The sequence below is a fragment of the Arachis stenosperma genome, chromosome 5 (genome assembly GCF_014773155.1).
Source record: "Arachis stenosperma cultivar V10309 chromosome 5, arast.V10309.gnm1.PFL2, whole genome shotgun sequence".
NCBI classification, from domain to species: Eukaryota; Viridiplantae; Streptophyta; class Magnoliopsida; order Fabales; family Fabaceae; genus Arachis; species Arachis stenosperma.
Genome location: NC_080381.1, coordinates 38,160,308 through 38,178,340, shown reverse-complemented (window position 1 = coordinate 38,178,340; position 18,033 = coordinate 38,160,308). Strand labels below are relative to the sequence as shown.

The window sequence follows — 18,033 nt, the reverse complement described above, 5'->3', positions numbered from 1 at the left end:
GAAAATCAATTAGTGTTTTTCAAAATGTTTTCAAAATCTTTTACTTAATTTTCGAAAATTACTTCCCTTCTTCTCACATCCTTCTATTTATGAACTAACTCTATTCCTTAATGCAAAATTCGAACTACATCTTCTTTGATAAATTCGAATTTTCTACTTCTGTCTTCTACTTTTCTTTTTCTCTGACACCTCAAGGAATCTCTATAACTGTGACATAGAGGATTCCACATTTTCTCTTCTCTTTCATATGAGCAGGAGCAGAGACAAAGGCATTCTTGTTGAAGCTGACCCTGAACCTGAAAGGACCTTGAAGAGAAAGCTAAGAGAAGCCAAGGCACAACTCTCGTTAGAGGACCTGACCGAATTCTTCAAAGAAGAAGAACACATGGCAGCCGAAAACAACAACAATGCCAACAATGCAAGGAAGGTGCTGGGTGACTTTACTGCACCTACTCCTGATTTCTATGGGAGAAGCATCTCTATCCCTGCCATTGGAGCAAACAACTTTGAGCTAAAGCCTCAATTAGTTTCTCTAATGCAACAGAATTGCAAGTTCCATGGACTTCCAATGGAAGATCCTCATCAGTTTTTAGCTGAGTTCTTGCAAATCTGTGACACAGTCAAGACTAATGGGGTTGACCCTGAGGTCTATAGACTGATGCTATTCCCTTTTGCTGTAAGAGACAGAGCTAGAATATGGTTGAACTCTCAACCTAAAGAAAGCCTGGACTCTTGGGAAAAGCTAGTCAATGCCTTCTTGGCAAAGTTCTTTCCACCTCAAAAATTGAGTAAGCTTAGAGTGGAAGTCCAAACCTTCAGACAGAAGGATGGAGAATCCCTCTATGAAGCTTGGGAAAGATACAAACAATTAATCAGAAGATGTCCCTCAGACATGCTTTCTGAATGGAGCATCATAGGTATTTTCTATGATGGTCTCTCTGAACTATCCAAGATGTCTTTGGATAGCTCTGCTGGAGGATCTCTTCATCTGAAGAAGACGCCTACAGAGGCTCAAGAGCTAATTGAAATGGTTGCAAATAACCAATTCATGTACACTTCTGAAAGGAATCCTGTGAACAATGGGACAAGTCAGAAGAAAGGAGTTCTTGAGATTGATGCTCTAAATGCCATACTGGCTCAGAACAAGATATTGACTCAACAAGTCAATTTAATTTCTCAAAGTCTGTCTGGAATGCAAAATGCACCTGGCAGTACTAAGGAAGCTTCATCTGAGGAAGAAGCTTATGATCCTGAGAATCCTTCAATGGAAGAGGTGAATTACCTAGGAGAACCCTATGGAAACACCTATAATTCTTCATGGAGAAATCACCCAAATTTCTCATGGAAGAATCAAGAGAGACCTCAACAAGGTTTCAATAACAATAATGGTGGAAGAAACAGGCTTGGCAATAACAAGCCTTTTCCATCATCTTCTCAGCAACAGACAGAGAGTTCTAAGCAGAATACCTCTGACTTAGCAACAATGGTCTCTGATCTAATAAAGACCACTCAAAGTTTCATGAATGAAACAAGGTCCTCCATTAGGAATTTGGAAGGACAAGTGGGTCAGCTGAGTAAGAAAGTTACTGAACTCCCTCCTAGTACTCTCCCAAGTAATACAGAAGAAAATCCAAAGGGAGAGTGCAAGGCCATCAACATGGCCTAATTCTGGAAGGAAGAAGAGGCAGAGGACGCCACTGAGGAAGACCTCACTGGACGTCCACTGACCTCTAATGAGTTCCCCAATAAGGAACCATGGGAATCTGAGGCTCAAGATGAGACCATAGAGATTCCATGGGACTTACTTCTGCCTTTCATGAGCTCTGATGAGTATTCTTCCTCTGAAGAGGATGAGTATGTCACTGAAGAGCAAGTTGCTAAATATCTTGGAGCAATCATGAAGCTAAATGACAAGTTATTTGGAAATGAGACTTGGGAAGATGAACCTCCCTTGCTCACCAAAGAACTGGATGACTTGTCTAGGCAGAAACTACCTCAAAAGAGGCAGGATCCTGGGAAGTTTTCTATACCTTGTACCATAGGCACCATGACCTTCAAGAAGGCCTTGTGTGACTTAGGGTCAAGTGTAAACCTCATGCCCCTCTCTGTAATGGAGAAATTAGGGATCTTTGAGGTACAAGCTGCAAAAATCTCACTAGAGATGGCAGACAACTCAAGAAAACAAGCTCATGGACTTGTAGAGGATGTTCTGGTAAAAGTTGAAGACCATTACATCCCTACTGATTTCATAGTCCTAGAGACTGGGAAATGCATGGATGAATCCATCATCCTTGGCAGACCCTTCCTAGCCACAGCAAAGGCTGTGATTGATGTTGATAGAGGAGAGTTGATCATTCAAGTGAATGAAGAATCCTTGGTGTTTAAGGCCCAAGGACATCCCTCTATCATCATGGAGAGGAAGCATGAAGAGCTTCTCTCAAAACAGAGCCAATCAGAGCCCCCACAGTCAAACTCTAAGTTTGGTGTTGGGAGGCCACAACCAAACTCTAAGTTTGGTGTTGAACCCCCACATTCAAACTCTAAGTTTGGTGTTGGGAGGTTCCAACACGGTTCTGAGCATTTCTGAGGCTCCATGAGAGCCCTCTGTCAAGCTACTGACATTAAAGAAGCGCTTGTTGGGAGGCAACCCAATGATTATATTTTATATATTTCCCTTTGTTATTTTATGTTTTTTTGTAGGTTGATGATCATGAGAAGTCACAAAATCCATTGAAAAAGCAAAAACAGAATGAAAAACAGGAAGAAAAACAGCACACCCTGGAGGAAGAACTCACTGGCGTTTAAACGCCAGTGAGGCTAGCAGTTGGGCGTTTAACGCCCAGTCTGGCACCATTCTGGGCGTTTAACGCCAGAAAGGGGCACCAGACTGGCGTTAAACGCCAGAAAAGGGCAAGAACCTGGCGTTAAACGCCAGGAATGGGCACCAGCCCGGCGTTTAACGCCAGAAATGCCTCAAAACGTGATTTTGAGTGCCATTTGGTGCAGGGATGACTTTTCCTTGACACCTCAGGATCTGTGGACCCCACAGGATCCCTAAACAACCCCACCACTCTCTCTTCTTCTTCACCCATTCACCAATCACCTCAACATCTCTTTCTCTTCACCACTCACATCCATCCTTCATAAAACACCACTTCTTCCCCTCTTTTGGCCTAACCACAAAGCCATCTCCCTATCCTCCATTTCTTCTTCTTCTACTCGCTTCTTCCTTCTTTTGCTCGAGGACGAGTAAACCTTTTAAGTTTGGTGTGGTAAAAGCATTGCTCTTTGTTTTTCCATAACCATTTATGGCATCCAAAGCCGGTTCAACTGAGAAGGCATGACCTCAAGCCCATCACTAAGAAGAAAATGGAGCAAACAAGAGACCCCTCTCATCAAGAGATCCCTGAGATACCTCAAGGGATGCACTTTCCTCCACAAGACTATTGGGAGCAACTGAACACCTCCCTAGGAGAATTAAGTTCCAACATGGGACAACTAAGGGTGGAGCACCAAGAACACTCCATCATCCTCCATGAAATTAGAGAAGATCAAAGAATCATGAGAGAGGAGCAACAAAGACAAGGAAGAGACATTGAGGAGCTCAAGCACTCCATAGGATCTTCAAGAAGAAGAAAGAGCCGCCATCACTAAGGTGGACCCGTTCTTTAATCTCCTTGTTCTTTATTCTTCTGTTTTTCGAAAATTATGCTTTATGTTTATCCATGTTTGTGTCTTATGATCATTAGTGTCTTAGTGTCTATGCCTTAAAGCTATGAATATGAATCCATCACCTTTCTTAAATGAAAACTGTTTTTATCACAAAAGAACAAGAAGTACAGGATTTCAAATTCATCTTTAAAACTAGCTTAATTAGTTTGATGTGGTGACAATACTTGTTGTTTTCTGAATGTATGCTTAAATAGTGCATATGTCTTTTGAATTTGTGGTTCATGAATGTTAAAATTGTTGGCTCTTGAAAGAATGATGAAAAAGGAGACATGTTACTGAGGATCTGAAAAATCATAAAAATGATTCTTGAAGCAAGAAAAAGCAGTGAATACAAAAAAAAAAAGAGAGAAAAAGAAGGAGAAAAACGAAAAAAAAGGGAGAAAGAGAAAAAGAAAGAAAAAGAAAAGAAATAAAGTTGTGATCCAAGGCAAAAAGAGTGTGCTTAAGAACCCTGGACACCTCTAATTGGGGACTTTAGCAAAGCTGAGTCACAATCTGAAAAGGTTCACCCAATTATGTGTCTGTGGCATGTATGTATCCGGTGGTAATACTGGAAGACAGAGTGCTTTGGGCCACGGCCAAGACTCAATAAGTAGCTGTGTTCAAGAATCATCATACTTAACTAGGAGAATCAATAACACTATCTGGATTCGGAGTTCCTAAAGAAGCCAATCATTCTGAATTTCAAAGGATGAAGTGAGATGCCAAAACTGTTCGGAGGCAAAAAGCTACTAGTCCCGCTCATCTAATTTGGAGCTTAGTTTCATTGATAATTTGGAGTCTATAGTATATTCTCTTCTTTTTATCTTATTTGATTTTCAGTTGCTTGAGGACAAGCAACAATTTAAGTTTGGTGTTGTGATGAGCGGATAATTTGTACGCTTTTTGGCATTGTTTTTAGTATGTTTTTGGTAGTTTTAGTTGAGTTTTTATTATGTTTTTAGTTAAAATTCACTTTTCTGGACTTTACTATGAGTTTGTGTGTTTTTCTGTGATTTCAGGTATTTTCTGGCTGAAATTGAGGGACCTGAGCAAAAATCTGATTCAGAGACCAAAAAGGACTGCAGATGCTGTTGGATTCTGACCTCCCTGCACTCGAAGTGGATTTTCTGGAGCTACAGAAGCCTAATTGGCGCGCTCTCAACGGCGTTGGAAAGTAGACATCCTGGGCTTTCCAGCAATATATGATAGTCCATACTTTGCCCAAGATTTGATGGCCCAAACCGGCGTTCAAAGTCACCTACAGAATTTCCAGCGTTAAACGCCGGAACTGGCACCTAAATGGGAGTTAAACGCCCAAACTGGCATAAAAGCTGGCGTTTAACTCCAAGAAGAGTCTCTACACGAAAATGCTTCATTGCTCAGCCCAAGCACACACCAAGTGGGCCCGGAAGTGGATTTTTATGTCATTTACTCATCTCTGTACACCCTAGGCTACTAGTTCTCTATATATAGGACCTTTTACTATTGTATTTATCATCTTTGGACATCTAGTTCTTAGATCAGATCTTGGTTCTTCTGGTTCCCTCTCTGGGGCCGAAACCAATGATCACTTTTGTTCTTATGTATTTTCAACGGTGAAGTTTCTACACACCATAGATTAAGGTGTGGAGCTCTGCTGTACCTCGAGTATTAATGCAATTACTATTGTTCTTCTATTCAATTCTGCTTGTTCTTTGTCCAAGATATCACTTGTTCTTCAACATGATGAAGGTGATGATTGACGCCCATCATCATTCTCACCCATGAACAAAGTGACTGACAACCACTCTTGTTCTACAAGCATCTGAGGCTTAGTGAATATCTCTTGGATTCTTTAATCGGAATCTTCGTGGTATAGGCAGGACCCGATGGCGGCATTCAAGAGAATCCGGAAGGTCTAAACCTTGTCTGTGGTATTCTGAGTAGGATTCAATGATTGAATGACTGTGACGTGCTTTAAACTCTAACCTGCTGGGCGTTAGTGACAGACGCAAAAGAGGGATTCTATTCCAGCAGGGGCGGGAACCAAACTGGTGATTGGCCGTACTGTGACAGAGTGCGTGAGCATTAGCTTTCACTGCGAGGATGGGAGGTAGCCATTGACAACGGTGAAACCCTACACGAGCTTGCCATGGAAAGGAGTAAGAAGGATTGGATGAAGACAGTAGGAAAGCAGAGAGACGGAAGGGAAGGCATCTTCATACGCTTGTCTGAAGCTCTTACACCAATGATATACATAAGTATCTCTATCTTTATCTTTATGCTTTATTCGTTTATTACTATACCCATTTGAGTCTGCCTGACTGAGATTTACAAGGTGACCATAGCTTGCTTCATACCAACAATCTCCGTGGGATCGACCCTTACTCACGTAAGGTATTACTTGGACGACCCAGTGCTCTTGCTGGTTAGTTGTGTGAAGTTGTAGTGATCACAATTTCGCGCATCAGTTACTCAGCAAAAAGGGGCTAAGATTCAACCCTCATTCTCTTAACCACTGATAACCATCAATTGGTATCAGAGCTTGGTCTCAAAGAAATCAAGCTTTGTAGCTTGGAGAAAAGATCCTGATGGCAGAGAATAGTGGCTCAAACCTGGTGTCTTACAATCTGACAGAAGGGTAGTCAAGCAACAGACCTCCTCTATTTAATGGAAAGAACTACACTTATTGAAAGGAAAGAATGAAGATCTTTGTGCAAGTAGTAGATTACAGACTCTGGAAGATTGTCCTAGAAGGTTCTCAATTTCTAACCACCACAAGTACTGAAGCAGTAGTTTCTCTCAAAGGCGAAGCCAATTGGACTGAAGAAGACAGAAAAAAGGTGGAGTTCAATGCCAAGGCTATCAACTTGCTCAAGTGTGCAATCAGCTTTGAGAAATACCGACGGGTATCACGATGCACAACGGTAAAGTAAATCTGGGACAAACTTCAAGTCACTCATGAAGGAACAACCCTAGTCAAGAAGACCAGAATAGACATGCTAAACAACGAATATGAAATGTTCTCAATGAAGGAAGGAGAATCAATAGATGAATTGTTTGAACGGTTCAACATTATCATCAATGGCTTGGATGCTATGGGAATTACGTATCCTGAATTTGTGCTTGTGAGGAGAATATTGAGAAGTCTCACTAAAGAGTGAGAAACCAAGGCTATAGTGATATCTGAGAGTAGTGGTCTTGATTCAATGACTTATGATGACTTGAGAGGAAATTTACTTGCGTTTGGTAACACTTATTTGAAAAAGGACACAAAAATAAAAGGATTAGCTCTCAAATCTGTTACTAACCCTCGGGATGATGAATTCAGTGATAACTCTTCTGAAAATGAATTTGTTTTGTTTGTAAAAAAATTTAGGAAAATGGTGAAACTGAAGGAAAGAAGCAAAAGAAACAGCTCAAGGAAACAAAAGAAAGATTTCAGCAAAGTGATCTGCTACAATTGCAAAGAGACTGGGCATTTCAAATCCGATTGCCCTAAGTTAAAGAAGGAGGAGAAGCCAAAGAAGGGAAAGAAGAAAGGACTGATGGCTTCATGGGAAGACTTAGAGAACGACTCAGAAGAAGATGAACAATCAGAAACCAAGTCTCAAACGTGTCTCATGGCAGATCATGTTGAACAGGTAGTATTTCATTACCCTGACACTGAAGATCTTCATCTCACAATCGATCATCTTTCTGGAAAAATTAGATGCTTCTTGCTTGAAAACCAAGATCTTGAATCACAAATCACTATCCTTAAAGCTGAAAATAGTTTTCTCAAAGATAAATTAAGGGAGGCTGAAACTGCTATTGAACTTGTTGAAGAAAACAAGCAGTTAAAAGCTCAACTTAAAAGTTGTGAATACCACCATTCTGTGACCGCAAATCTGAACTACTTTGAAGAAAATGATTGGCTGCATAAAGAGATAAGAAGGCTTAAAGAAGACTTAGCCAAGTTTACTCAAAGTTCTAAAAATCTAAATCAACTCTTGACTAGTCAAAAACTTCTTTATGATAAAACTGGTTTGGGTTTTCATAAAGCCTTAAAATCTGTTAAAAAACCTTGTTTTACCAATTTGGCTTCCATTTCAAATGATACAAGGTTTCAAAATCCAACAAGCTTTAGCAAAACAGCAACTCCAAGGTTTTGTAGATTGTGCAATCGAAATGGTCACTTTCCCATTCAATGTTTCTTTAGTGAAAGAACAATTGGTGATAAAATTTGTAAAATTATTTGTGATTACAATGGATTGGGACAAAGAAGATGGTTTAACGTCAAAGGATCCAAAAAGATTTGGATACCTAAGGTCACTTAAGCTTATTTTGCAGGTTTGCCTAGCATCCAAGCGGAAGGACAATATGTGGTACATGGATAGTGGATGCTCTAGGCATATGACCGGAAAGGCAACCTTCTTCATTAAGCTTGATGAGTATGATGGAGGGTTTGTCACTTTCGGTGACAATGGAAAAGGAAAAATAGTGGCCATTGGAAAAGTTGGTAAAAGTTTCTCTTCTTTCATAAATGATGTTCTTCTTGTTGATGGTTTGAAACATAATTTACTAAGCTTTAGCCAATTATGTGATCTTGGATATGAAGTTATTTTTAAAAAATTGGTTTGCTTAGTTATTTGTGAAAAATTTGAAAAAATTTTGTTTGAAACTCAAAGGTGCAATAATGTATATGGATTGACTCTTGAGGATTTGAAAGATCAAAATGTGACATATTTTACATCTCTTGAATCTGAAAAATGGCTTTGGCATAAGAAATTGGGCCATGCTAGCATGTACCGAATTTCTAAGCTAGTTAAGAAAAACTTGGTTAGAGGAATTCCAAACATAAAATTTGATAAGGATATTACTTGTGATGCTTGTCAATTAGGTAAACAAGTAAAATCCTCTTTTAAACCAAAAGATGGAATTTCAACCAAGAGGCCATTGGAAATGTTACATATTGATCTTTTTGGTCCAACAAGAACTCAAAGTTTAGGAGGTAAACACTATAGTTTGGTGGTGGTAGATGATTACTCTAGATTCGGTTGGGTTCTCTTCCTAGCTCATAAAAATTATGCTTTTCATGCCTTCTCCACTCTTTGCAAAAGGATTCAAAATGAAAAGGTTTTGAAATAGCCCATTTGAGAAGTGATCACAGAAAAGAATTTGAAAATCATGATTTTGAAAAATTTTGTGATGATTTTGGTATTGCACATAACTTCTCTTGTCCTAGAACTCCTCAACAAAATGGGGTAGTTAAAAGAAGGAATAGAAGCCTTCAAGAAATGAATAGGGCAATGCTTTGTGAAAATGATGTACCAAAATTTTTGTAGGCTGAAGCTGTAAATACAGCATGTTATATTTTGAATAGAACTATCATTAGAAAGGGTTTAAAGAAAACCCCTTATGAGCTATGGAAAGGAACCCCTCCTAATCTTAAGTACTTCCATGTTTTTGGATGCAAATGCTTTGTACTTAACAATAAAGAAAATCTGGGTACATTTGATCCAATGTCCTATGAGAGAATGTTTGTTGGATACTCCACCACTAGCAAGGCCTATAGAATTTACCTTAAGGAACATAGAACCATAGAGAAATCCATACATGTGTCTATTTGTGATTCTAATTCAATTCCAAGTGTTATGGTAGATGATGATGATGATGCAGGTTGTGAAGATTTTATCAATCAGGAAGGAAGTGAAGAAAATCCCAAATCTGTCCCAAGTGAATAACCTGTCTGCCCAGAAATGTCTTGTCAGGATGGAGGAGACATTTCAGTTTTGTCTCTTGAGCCAGTAAGAGAATCCGAAATAGAATAATCAGTTGAAGCTAATCAAAGTAGAACCTTACCCCCAAGGCCAAGAGAATGGAAGTTTATGAAGGGTTATCCCCATGATTTTATCATTGGTGATCCTTCCCAAGGCGTGACCACTAGATCCTCAAGCAAAAAGTAAGTTGATCAAAGCAACGTTGCTTTCTTGTCCTAATTAGAACCTTTCAATGTAAAGCAAGCCCTAGAAGACCCCTCTTGGGTTAAAGCCATGGAAGAGGAGCTTGCTCAATTTGAAAAGAATGAGGTTTGGACACTTGTACCTAATTTGAATGGTAAGAAGGTAACGGGTACTAAGTGGATTTTTAAAAATAAATTGGGTGAGGATGGTAGTGTTGTTCGTAACAAGGCTAGACTAGTGGCCCAAGGTTACGATCAAGAGGAGGGTATAGATTTTGATGAGTCTTTTACCCTGGTAGCAAGAATGGAAGCAATTAGGTTGCTTCTTGCCTATGCTGCCCATAAGGGTTTTAGAATGTCCCAAATGGATGTTAAATGTGTTTTCCTTAATGGCTTTATAGATAGAGAAGTATTTGTGGTACAACTCCCCCGGTTTTGAAAATAAAGAATTTCCAAATCATGTTTTTAAACTCTCAAAGGCTCTCTATGGCCTTAGGCAAGCTCCAAGAGTTTAGTATGAAAGGCTTAGTGCCTTCTTGGTGGAAAATAGGTTTCAAAGGGGTACCACCGATACTACTTTATTTATCAAAGAATCTAATGATGATATTCTTCTTGTTCAAGTTTATATGGATGATATAGTGTTTGGATCGGCCAATGAATCCTTGTGTGAAGAGTTTGGAAAACTCATGACTACTGAGTTTGAAATGAGTTTAATGGGAGAACTAACATTCTTTCTTGGTCTCCAAATTAAACAAACTCCTAGTGGCATTTTTATTCACCAAGGAAAATATGCTAAAGAATTAATCAAGAAATTTGGCTTAGAAAATTTCAAACCTATGGGAACACCATTGCATTCAAACACTAAGCTTGAAAAGGATGATGATGGCAAGGATGTGGATGAAACACGGTATAGAGGAATGATAGGTTCACTCATGTATCTTACCTCCTCTATACCGGATATTGTTCAAAGTGTGGGTGTATGTTCAAGGTTTCAATCTTACCCAAAAGAGTTCCATCTTTCGACCGTTAAAAGAATCATTAGATATATTAAAGGAACATGTGATTATGGCTTATGGTATCCTAAATCTGATGACTTTTGTGCAGTAGGATTTTGTGATGCAGATTATGTGGGAGATCGGGTGGATAGAAGGAGCACATCCGGAATGTGTTGCTTCCTTGGAAGCTCACTAAACATGTGGTCAAGCAAGAAACAAGCCATAGTAGCTCTATCCACAGCCAAAGCTGAATATATATCTTCCTCTGTGTGTTCACAAATAATTTGGTTGAAAATTCAGTTGGAGGATTACAAATTAAAGATCAATAGTATACCTTTATTTTGTGATAATATGAGTGCAATTAACATTTCTAAAAATCCTGTTCTGCACTCTAGAACCAAGCATATTGAAGTTAGATATCATTTTATTAGAGAACATGTGTAAAAGGGTACTATTGATATTCAATTTGTGAAATCCGAATAACAACTTGCTGATATATTCACTAAACCTTTATGTGAAGATAGGTTTTGTTCATTGAGGAACAATTTGGGTATGTTGGATTTGAATGCAGTTGATAAATTGTGATCATTACTGAATCTGTTTGGTTTTGTCTCGTAGATATGGAGGAGACAAATTTGAGGACGTGATGATCAGGCCATAATATAGGGGGAGACTGAAGCTAATGTTAATGATCTTGGGCCCAACCAATCCTCCTTTGACTTTCTCCATGACTCTGGCCCGTTTTGAGTTCCTCATTTTTAAAATAATTCTTTTTCAGAAGATGTCACATCATATCTTATAGGAAGGAGTTCTTGTCAAATCATAATCTTTTTCCCTACCTCTTCCCTTGATTCTAGGAACAAATATCTCATTTTTTTAATTTAGAAACCTTCTTTGTTGATAACCGTGTCATTAATGGTCCATTACTCACTTAACCCTCTCTCCACTCAGTATTAAATGCTATTGTAACCTCCCACCACTCTCCAATCATTTCGGCCACCCTTTCATCTTCTCACTTCCTTCTTCATTTTCATATCATGAAAAAAAAAGTGGCTCCTAAAAGAAGTAGCAGAACCCCCCATTCTCTTTTACTCCCCAAACACACACTCATATTCACATACATTCTACTTCATCTTCATCCCCTTCTTCTCAGTCAAACGAAGCCATGAGGAGGAAATTCATTGCTCAGAGAACCTCTTCTCGTAAGAAGATTAGAAAGGGAAAGGAGCTTGTGATAGAAGAAGAAGAAGAGTCACAATCATCTCCACCTCCTTCACCTCCACGGAGATCAACCCTACATGCTTCTGGCGGCAGTTCTCAGCGCACAAAAGACTATGTTCTTCACAATATTAGAGAGCCTCCTAACTTGGACTCTCTTGACTTCAAGAACAAGTTCAACAAGAACCATTTACATTTTGATCCGGCCAGGTTCAACTCATGTGCTGCTTATGAGTTTCACTCTAAAGTTCTAGTCAACCGCAAACTGTGTTCCTCTGATGTAGTTTCTTTGGAAAATCTGTTTGAAAAGGGTGTTGATCTGTCAACTCTCTTTGATAAAATCAAATGGACTCCTCTGCTCAATATCCGTAAACCGGTCTACCCAAATCTAGTTCACGAATTCTATGCGAACATGAGGTACATTGATGGAGCAATCTACTCATATGTCAAGAAGGTACATCTGTCTCTAAATAGAGAGACCATCAGTGTTGCACTAGGATATAAAGATGATGGACCGATGGCATATATGACAGTGAAGTGGGATTCTTAGGTTGGAATCTCTTATCAAATTGCTCTCACTCAAGTTTGTAAAGACTTCTCTGCACTGGATGGGACGGTTTTGACTCATAAAGCTCTTGGACCTGTAAGAGCATTACTTCACCGCATCATTAACCACATTTTGATGCCTCAGAAAGGATCATATCAGAGGGTAACAGTTTGTGATACCTTGGTTTTATTTTCTATTATCTCTTCATCTCCTATCTCTTTTGCTTACCTAATGGTTCGTCACATGTGGGAATGTGTACAAAGTGACAAAAAGGCAAACTTGCTGATGAGCGGATAATTTGTACGCTTTTTGGCATTGTTTTTAGTATGTTTTTAGTATCTTTTAGTTAGTTTTTAGTATATTTTTATTAGTTTTTAATTAAAATTCACTTTTCTGGACTTTACTATGAGTTTGTGTGTTTTTCTGTGATTTCAGGTATTTTCTGGCTGAAATTGAGGGTCCTGAGCAAAAATCTGATCCAGAGACTGAAAAGGACTGCAGATGCTGTTGGATTCTGACCTCCTTGCACTCGAAGTGGATTTTCTGGAGCTACAGAAGCCCAATTGGCGCGCTCTCAACGGCATTGGAAAGTAGACATCCTGGGCTTTCCAGCAATATATAATAGTCCATACTTTGCCCAAGATTTGATGGCTCAAACCGGCGCTCAAAGTCACCTACAGAAATTCCAGCGTTAAACGCCGGAACTGGCATAAAATTTGGAGTTAAACGGCCAAACTGGCATGAAAGCTGGCGTTTAACTCCAGAAAAGGTCTCTACACGAAATTCCTTCATTGCTCAGCCCAAGCACACACCAAGTGGGCCCGGAAGTGGATTTTTCTGTCATTTACTCATTTCTGTAAACCTTAGGACACTAGTTTACTATTAATAGGATCTTTTGACATTGTATCCGTACCTTATGACCTCATAACATTTCTTACACGTTTCTTTCCACAGTATGAGTCTCTAAACCCCATGGTTGGGGGTGAGGAGCTCTGCTGTGTCTTGATGGATTAATGCAATTACTACTGTTTCTTATTCAATCATGCTTGCTTCCATTCTAAGATAATACTTGTTCTTAATCCGGATGAATGTGATGATCCGTGACAATCATCATCATTCTCAAATATGAACATGTGCCTGACAACCACCTCTGTTCTATCTTAGATTGAGTAGTTATCTCTTGGATTCTTTAATCGGAATCTTCGTGGTATAAGCTAGAACTGATGGCGGCATTCAAGAGAATTCGGAAGGTCTAAACCTTGTCTGTGGTATTCTGAGTAGGATTCAATGATTGAATGACTGTGACGTGCTTCAATCTCCTGAAGGCGGGGCGTTAGTGACAGACGCAAAAGGATCACTGGATTCTATTCCGGCCTGATTGAGAACCGACAGATGAATTCCGCTATGCTGTGACAGAGCATATGCAATCGCTTTCACTGAGAGGATGGGAGGTAGCCACTGACAACGGTGAAACCCTACACACAGCTTGCCATGGAAGGAGACTTGCGTGTTTGATGAAGAAGACAGTAGGAAAGCAGAGATTCAGAAGATGGAGCATCTCCATAACCCCAGCCTATTCTCCATTACTGCAATACAAGTAACCATTTCATGTTCTTTTGCTTTTTACAATTAATCCTGATAATTTCTGATATCCTGACTAAGATTTACAAGATAACCATAGCTTGCTTCAAGCCGACAATCTCCGTGGGATCGACCCTTGCTCACGCAAGGTATTACTTGGACGACCCAGTGCACTTGCTGGTTAGTTGTGCGGAGTTGCAAAAGTGTGATTGCAATTTCGTGCACCAAGTTTTTGGCGCCGTTGCCGGGGATTGTTCGAGTTTGGACAACTGACGGCTTATCTTGTTGCTTAGATTAGGACTGTTTTATTTTTTTTTGGTTTAGAGTCTTTTATTTGAGTCTAGTTTCGTATTTTAAGTTTGGTGTCCACTGCATGCCTTTTGCTTTTCTTTTAATTTTCGATTTTTGCATGTTCTTAGTCCCTTTTTGATTCATAAAAATCCTAAGTTTGGTGTCCTCTTTGTGTTTTTCCTTTAAAATTTTCGAAAATTAGTGTTTGATTTTCTAAAATTTTAAGTTTGGTGTCTTTTTGTGTTTTTCTCTTTCCTCTTTCAAAAAAAAAAAATTTAAATCTTTTTCATAAAAATTTTTCAATCATATCTTTTTAATTGCTGTTTTCAAAATTTTTTTTACTAATTGATTCAGTTCTCAATTTGCTTTGATCTCATTTTCCCTTGTGATTTTCGAATTTCTTTATTTCCTTTTGTTTTATTTTTTTTCGGTTATTCAAAAAAAAAATAAATAAAAATAAACAAAATTTATCTCTTTGCAATTATTATCATTTCCCTTTTGTCCATCATGGACTTAAGTGGAATTAATCAGTCCAAGAGGACTCTGGGGTCATATGCTAACCCCATTACAGCTGCATATGGGAGTAGCATCTGTACACCTCCCATCAAAGCAAGCAGCTTTGAGCTAAACCCTCAACTCATTATCATAGTGCAGCAAAATTGCCAGTATTCCGGTCTTCCACAGGAAGAACCTACTGAGTTTCTGGCACAATTTTTACAAATTGCTGACACAGTACATGATAAAGAGGTGGATCAGGATGTCTACAGACTATTACTGTTTCCATTTGCTGTAAAAGATCAAGCTAAAAGGTGGTTAAATAACCAACCTACAGCAAGCATCAAGACATGGAAACAGTTGTCAGAGAAATTCCTGAATCATTTTTACCCTCCAAAGAGGATGACACAGCTAAGGCTGGACATCCAAGGCTTTAAACAAGGGGATAATGAATCCCTTTATAATGCCTGGGAGAGGTATAGAGGTATGCTAAGGAAATGTCCCTCTGAAATGTTTTCAGAGTGGGTCCAGTTAGACATTTTCTACTATGGGCTTACAGAAAAAGCTCAGATGTCTTTAGACCACTCAGCTGGTGGATCTATACACATGAGGAAGACAATTGAAGAAGCTCAAGAGCTTATAGACACTGTTGCTAGAAACCAATACTTGTATTCTAGCAATGAGTTCGTTCCAAAGGAGGAAGTCATGGCATTAGTCACTGATCCTAATCCTCAAGAACAGATGAATGAGCTTAATCAACAACTGCTCCTGATGACAGAACAGTTAGCAGAATTTAAAGAGATGCTCTATGAAACTAAAGTTGCTAATAAGAGCATAGAACTACAGTTGAATCAAGCAAAACAGCAAATATCTAAACAGATAACAGAAGAGTGTCAGGCAGTTCAATTGAGGAGTGGGAAGACCTTGAATAACACTGCTCAAAAGAGTAAAAAGCCAAACAAGGAACAAGTGACAGAGGACAACCAAACCACTGTTCAAAATCCCTCTGAGGACAGTAAGAGCCCAGAGAGGAATATTGGCGTTCAAACGCCAGAAAGGGAAGGAAAGCTGGCGTTAAACGCCCATTCTTTGCCCAGTTCTGGCGTTCAAACGCCAGAAAAGGGGGAAAAATTGGCGTTTAACGCCCAATCTTCACCCATTCCTGGCGTCCAAACGCCCAAGGAGGATCAGGCACCTAAGAGTGCTGATAATTATCCCTCTAACAAGGCTTCTTCAACCACTTCTGTAAGGAATAAACCTGCAGCATCTAAGGTTGAAGAATATCAAGCCAGGATGCCTTATCCTCAGAAACTCCGCAAAGCGGAACAGGATAAGCAATTTGCCCGCTTTGCAGACTATTTAAGGACTCTTGAAATAAAGATTCCGTTTGCAGAGGCACTTGAGCAAATACCTTCTTATGCTAAGTTCATGAAAGAAATCTTAAGTCATAAGAAGGATTGGAGAGAAACTGAAAAAGTATTTCTCACTGAAGAATGCAGTGCAGTCATTCTAAAAAGCTTGCCAGAAAAGCTTCAAGATCCTGGAAGCTTTCTGATACCATGCACATTAGAAGGCACTTGCACCAAGACAGCTTTATGTGATCTTGGAGCAAGCATCAATTTAATACCTGCATCCACTATCAGAAAGCTTGGGCTGATTGGAGAAGTCAAACCAACCAGGATATGCCTCCAACTTGCTGATGGCTCCATTAAACACCCATCAGGCATAATAGAGGACATGATTGTCAAGGTTGGGCCATTTGCCTTTCCAACTGACTTTGTGGTGCTGGAAATGGAAGAGCACAAGAGTGCAACTCTCATTCTAGGAAGACCTTTCCTAGCAACTGGACGAACTCTCATTGATGTACAAAAGGGGGAAGTAACCTTGAGAGTCAATGAGGATGAGTTCAAGTTGAATGCTGTAAAAGCTATGCAGCACCCAGACACACCAAATGACTGCATGGGCGCTGACATTATTGACTCTCTGGTAGAAGAGATCAATATGGCTGAAGGCCTAGAATCAGAGCTTGAGGACATCTTCAAAGATGCTCAAACTGATCAGGAAGAACCAGAGGAGGCAAAGGAATTTTCGAAAATTCCTCAGGAGGAGGATAAGCCTCCTAAGCCTGAACTCAAACCACTACCACCATCCCTGAAATATGCATTTCTGGGAGAGGGTGAAACTTTTCCAGTGATTATAAGCTCTGCCTTAAATTCACAGGAAGAGGAAGCACTGATTCAAGTGCTAAGGACACACAAGACAGCTCTTGGGTGGTCCATAAGTGATCTTAAGGGCATTAGCCCAGCTAGATGCATGCACAAGATCCTATTGGAGGATAATGCCAAACCAGTGGTCCAATCACAGAGGAGGTTAAATCCTACCATGAAGGAGGTGGTGCAGAAAGAGGTCACTAAATTACTAGAGGCTGGGATTATTTATCCTATTTCTGATAGCCCCTGGGTGAGCCCTGTCCAAGTTGTTCCCAAAAAGGGAGGCATGACAGTGGTTCATAATGAAAAAAATGAACTGGTTCCTACAAGGACAGTCACAGGGTGGCGCATGTGTATTGATTACAGAAGACTCAATACAGCCACCAGAAAGGATCATTTTCCTTTACCATTCATAGACCAAATGCTAGAAAGACTAGCTGGTCATGATTACTACTGCTTTTTGGATGGCTATTCAGGCTACAACCAAATTGCAGTAGATCCTCAGGACCAAGAGAAAACAGCATTTACTTGCCCTTCTGGCGTGTTTGCCTACAGAAGGATGCCTTTTGGTCTATGCAATGCACCTGCAACCTTTCAGAGGTGCATGCTCTCTATCTTCTCAGATATGGTAGAGAAATTTCTGGAAGTCTTCATGGATGACTTCTCAGTGTATGGAGACTCATTCAGCTCCTGTCTTAACCACCTATCACTTGTCTTGAAAAGGTGCCAAGAAACTAACCTAGTTTTAAACTGGGAGAAATGTCATTTTATGGTGACTGAAGGAATTGTCCTTGGGCACAAAATTTCAAGCAGGGGAATAGAGGTGGATAAGGCAAAGGTAGAGGTAATTGAAAAATTACCACCACCTGCCAATGTTAAGGCAATCAGAAGCTTTCTGGGGCATGCAGGATTCTATAGAAGGTTTATCAAGGATTTTTCGAAAATTGCAAAACCTTTAAGTAACCTGCTAGCTGCTGACACGCCATTTGTGTTTGATACACAGTGTTTGCAGGCATTTGAGACCCTGAAAGCTAAGCTGGTCACAGCACCAGTCATCTC

General features: G+C 39.7%; 2 protein-coding genes and 1 non-coding gene across 3 annotated transcripts; 2 read left to right on the top strand and 1 right to left on the bottom strand.

Moving 5' to 3' along the window:
- Positions 1-790: 790 nt before the first annotated feature.
- On the bottom strand, positions 791-898 carry LOC130984224 (small nucleolar RNA R71). Its single transcript, XR_009088172.1, has one exon. It is a non-coding gene; the product is annotated as a small nucleolar RNA R71 (small nucleolar RNA).
- Positions 899-6,395: 5,497 nt separating this feature from the next.
- LOC130980716 (uncharacterized) lies at positions 6,396-6,857 on the top strand. Its single transcript, XM_057904367.1, has 2 exons — positions 6,396-6,620; positions 6,729-6,857. Exons 1-2 carry the CDS (start codon positions 6,396-6,398, stop codon positions 6,855-6,857), a joined length of 354 nt encoding a protein of 117 aa, XP_057760350.1.
- A 45-nt stretch (positions 6,858-6,902) lies between these two features.
- On the top strand, positions 6,903-9,419 carry LOC130980715 (uncharacterized). Its single transcript, XM_057904366.1, has 3 exons — positions 6,903-7,748; positions 8,026-8,190; positions 9,021-9,419. Exons 1-3 carry the CDS (start codon positions 6,903-6,905, stop codon positions 9,417-9,419), a joined length of 1,410 nt encoding a protein of 469 aa, XP_057760349.1.
- The last annotated feature ends 8,614 nt before the right edge of the window (positions 9,420-18,033 follow it).

What these genes read in the sequence shown, in the direction of transcription:
- LOC130980716 (XM_057904367.1), top strand. Translation starts at nt 6,396, where the DNA reads ATGAAGATCTTTGTGCAAGTAGTAGATTACAGACTCTGGAAGATTGTC. An exon ending in GGGTATCACGATGCACAACG is followed by an intron (nt 6,621 to 6,728) that starts GTAAAGTAAATC and finishes TTCTCAATGAAG; the next exon opens with GAAGGAGAATCAATAGATGA.
- LOC130980715 (XM_057904366.1), top strand. Translation starts at nt 6,903, where the DNA reads ATGACTTATGATGACTTGAGAGGAAATTTACTTGCGTTTGGTAACACT. An exon ending in TTCATAAAGCCTTAAAATCT is followed by an intron (nt 7,749 to 8,025) that starts GTTAAAAAACCT and finishes CTTATTTTGCAG; the next exon opens with GTTTGCCTAGCATCCAAGCG. An exon ending in AAATAGTGGCCATTGGAAAA is followed by an intron (nt 8,191 to 9,020) that starts GTTGGTAAAAGT and finishes AAATTTTTGTAG; the next exon opens with GCTGAAGCTGTAAATACAGC.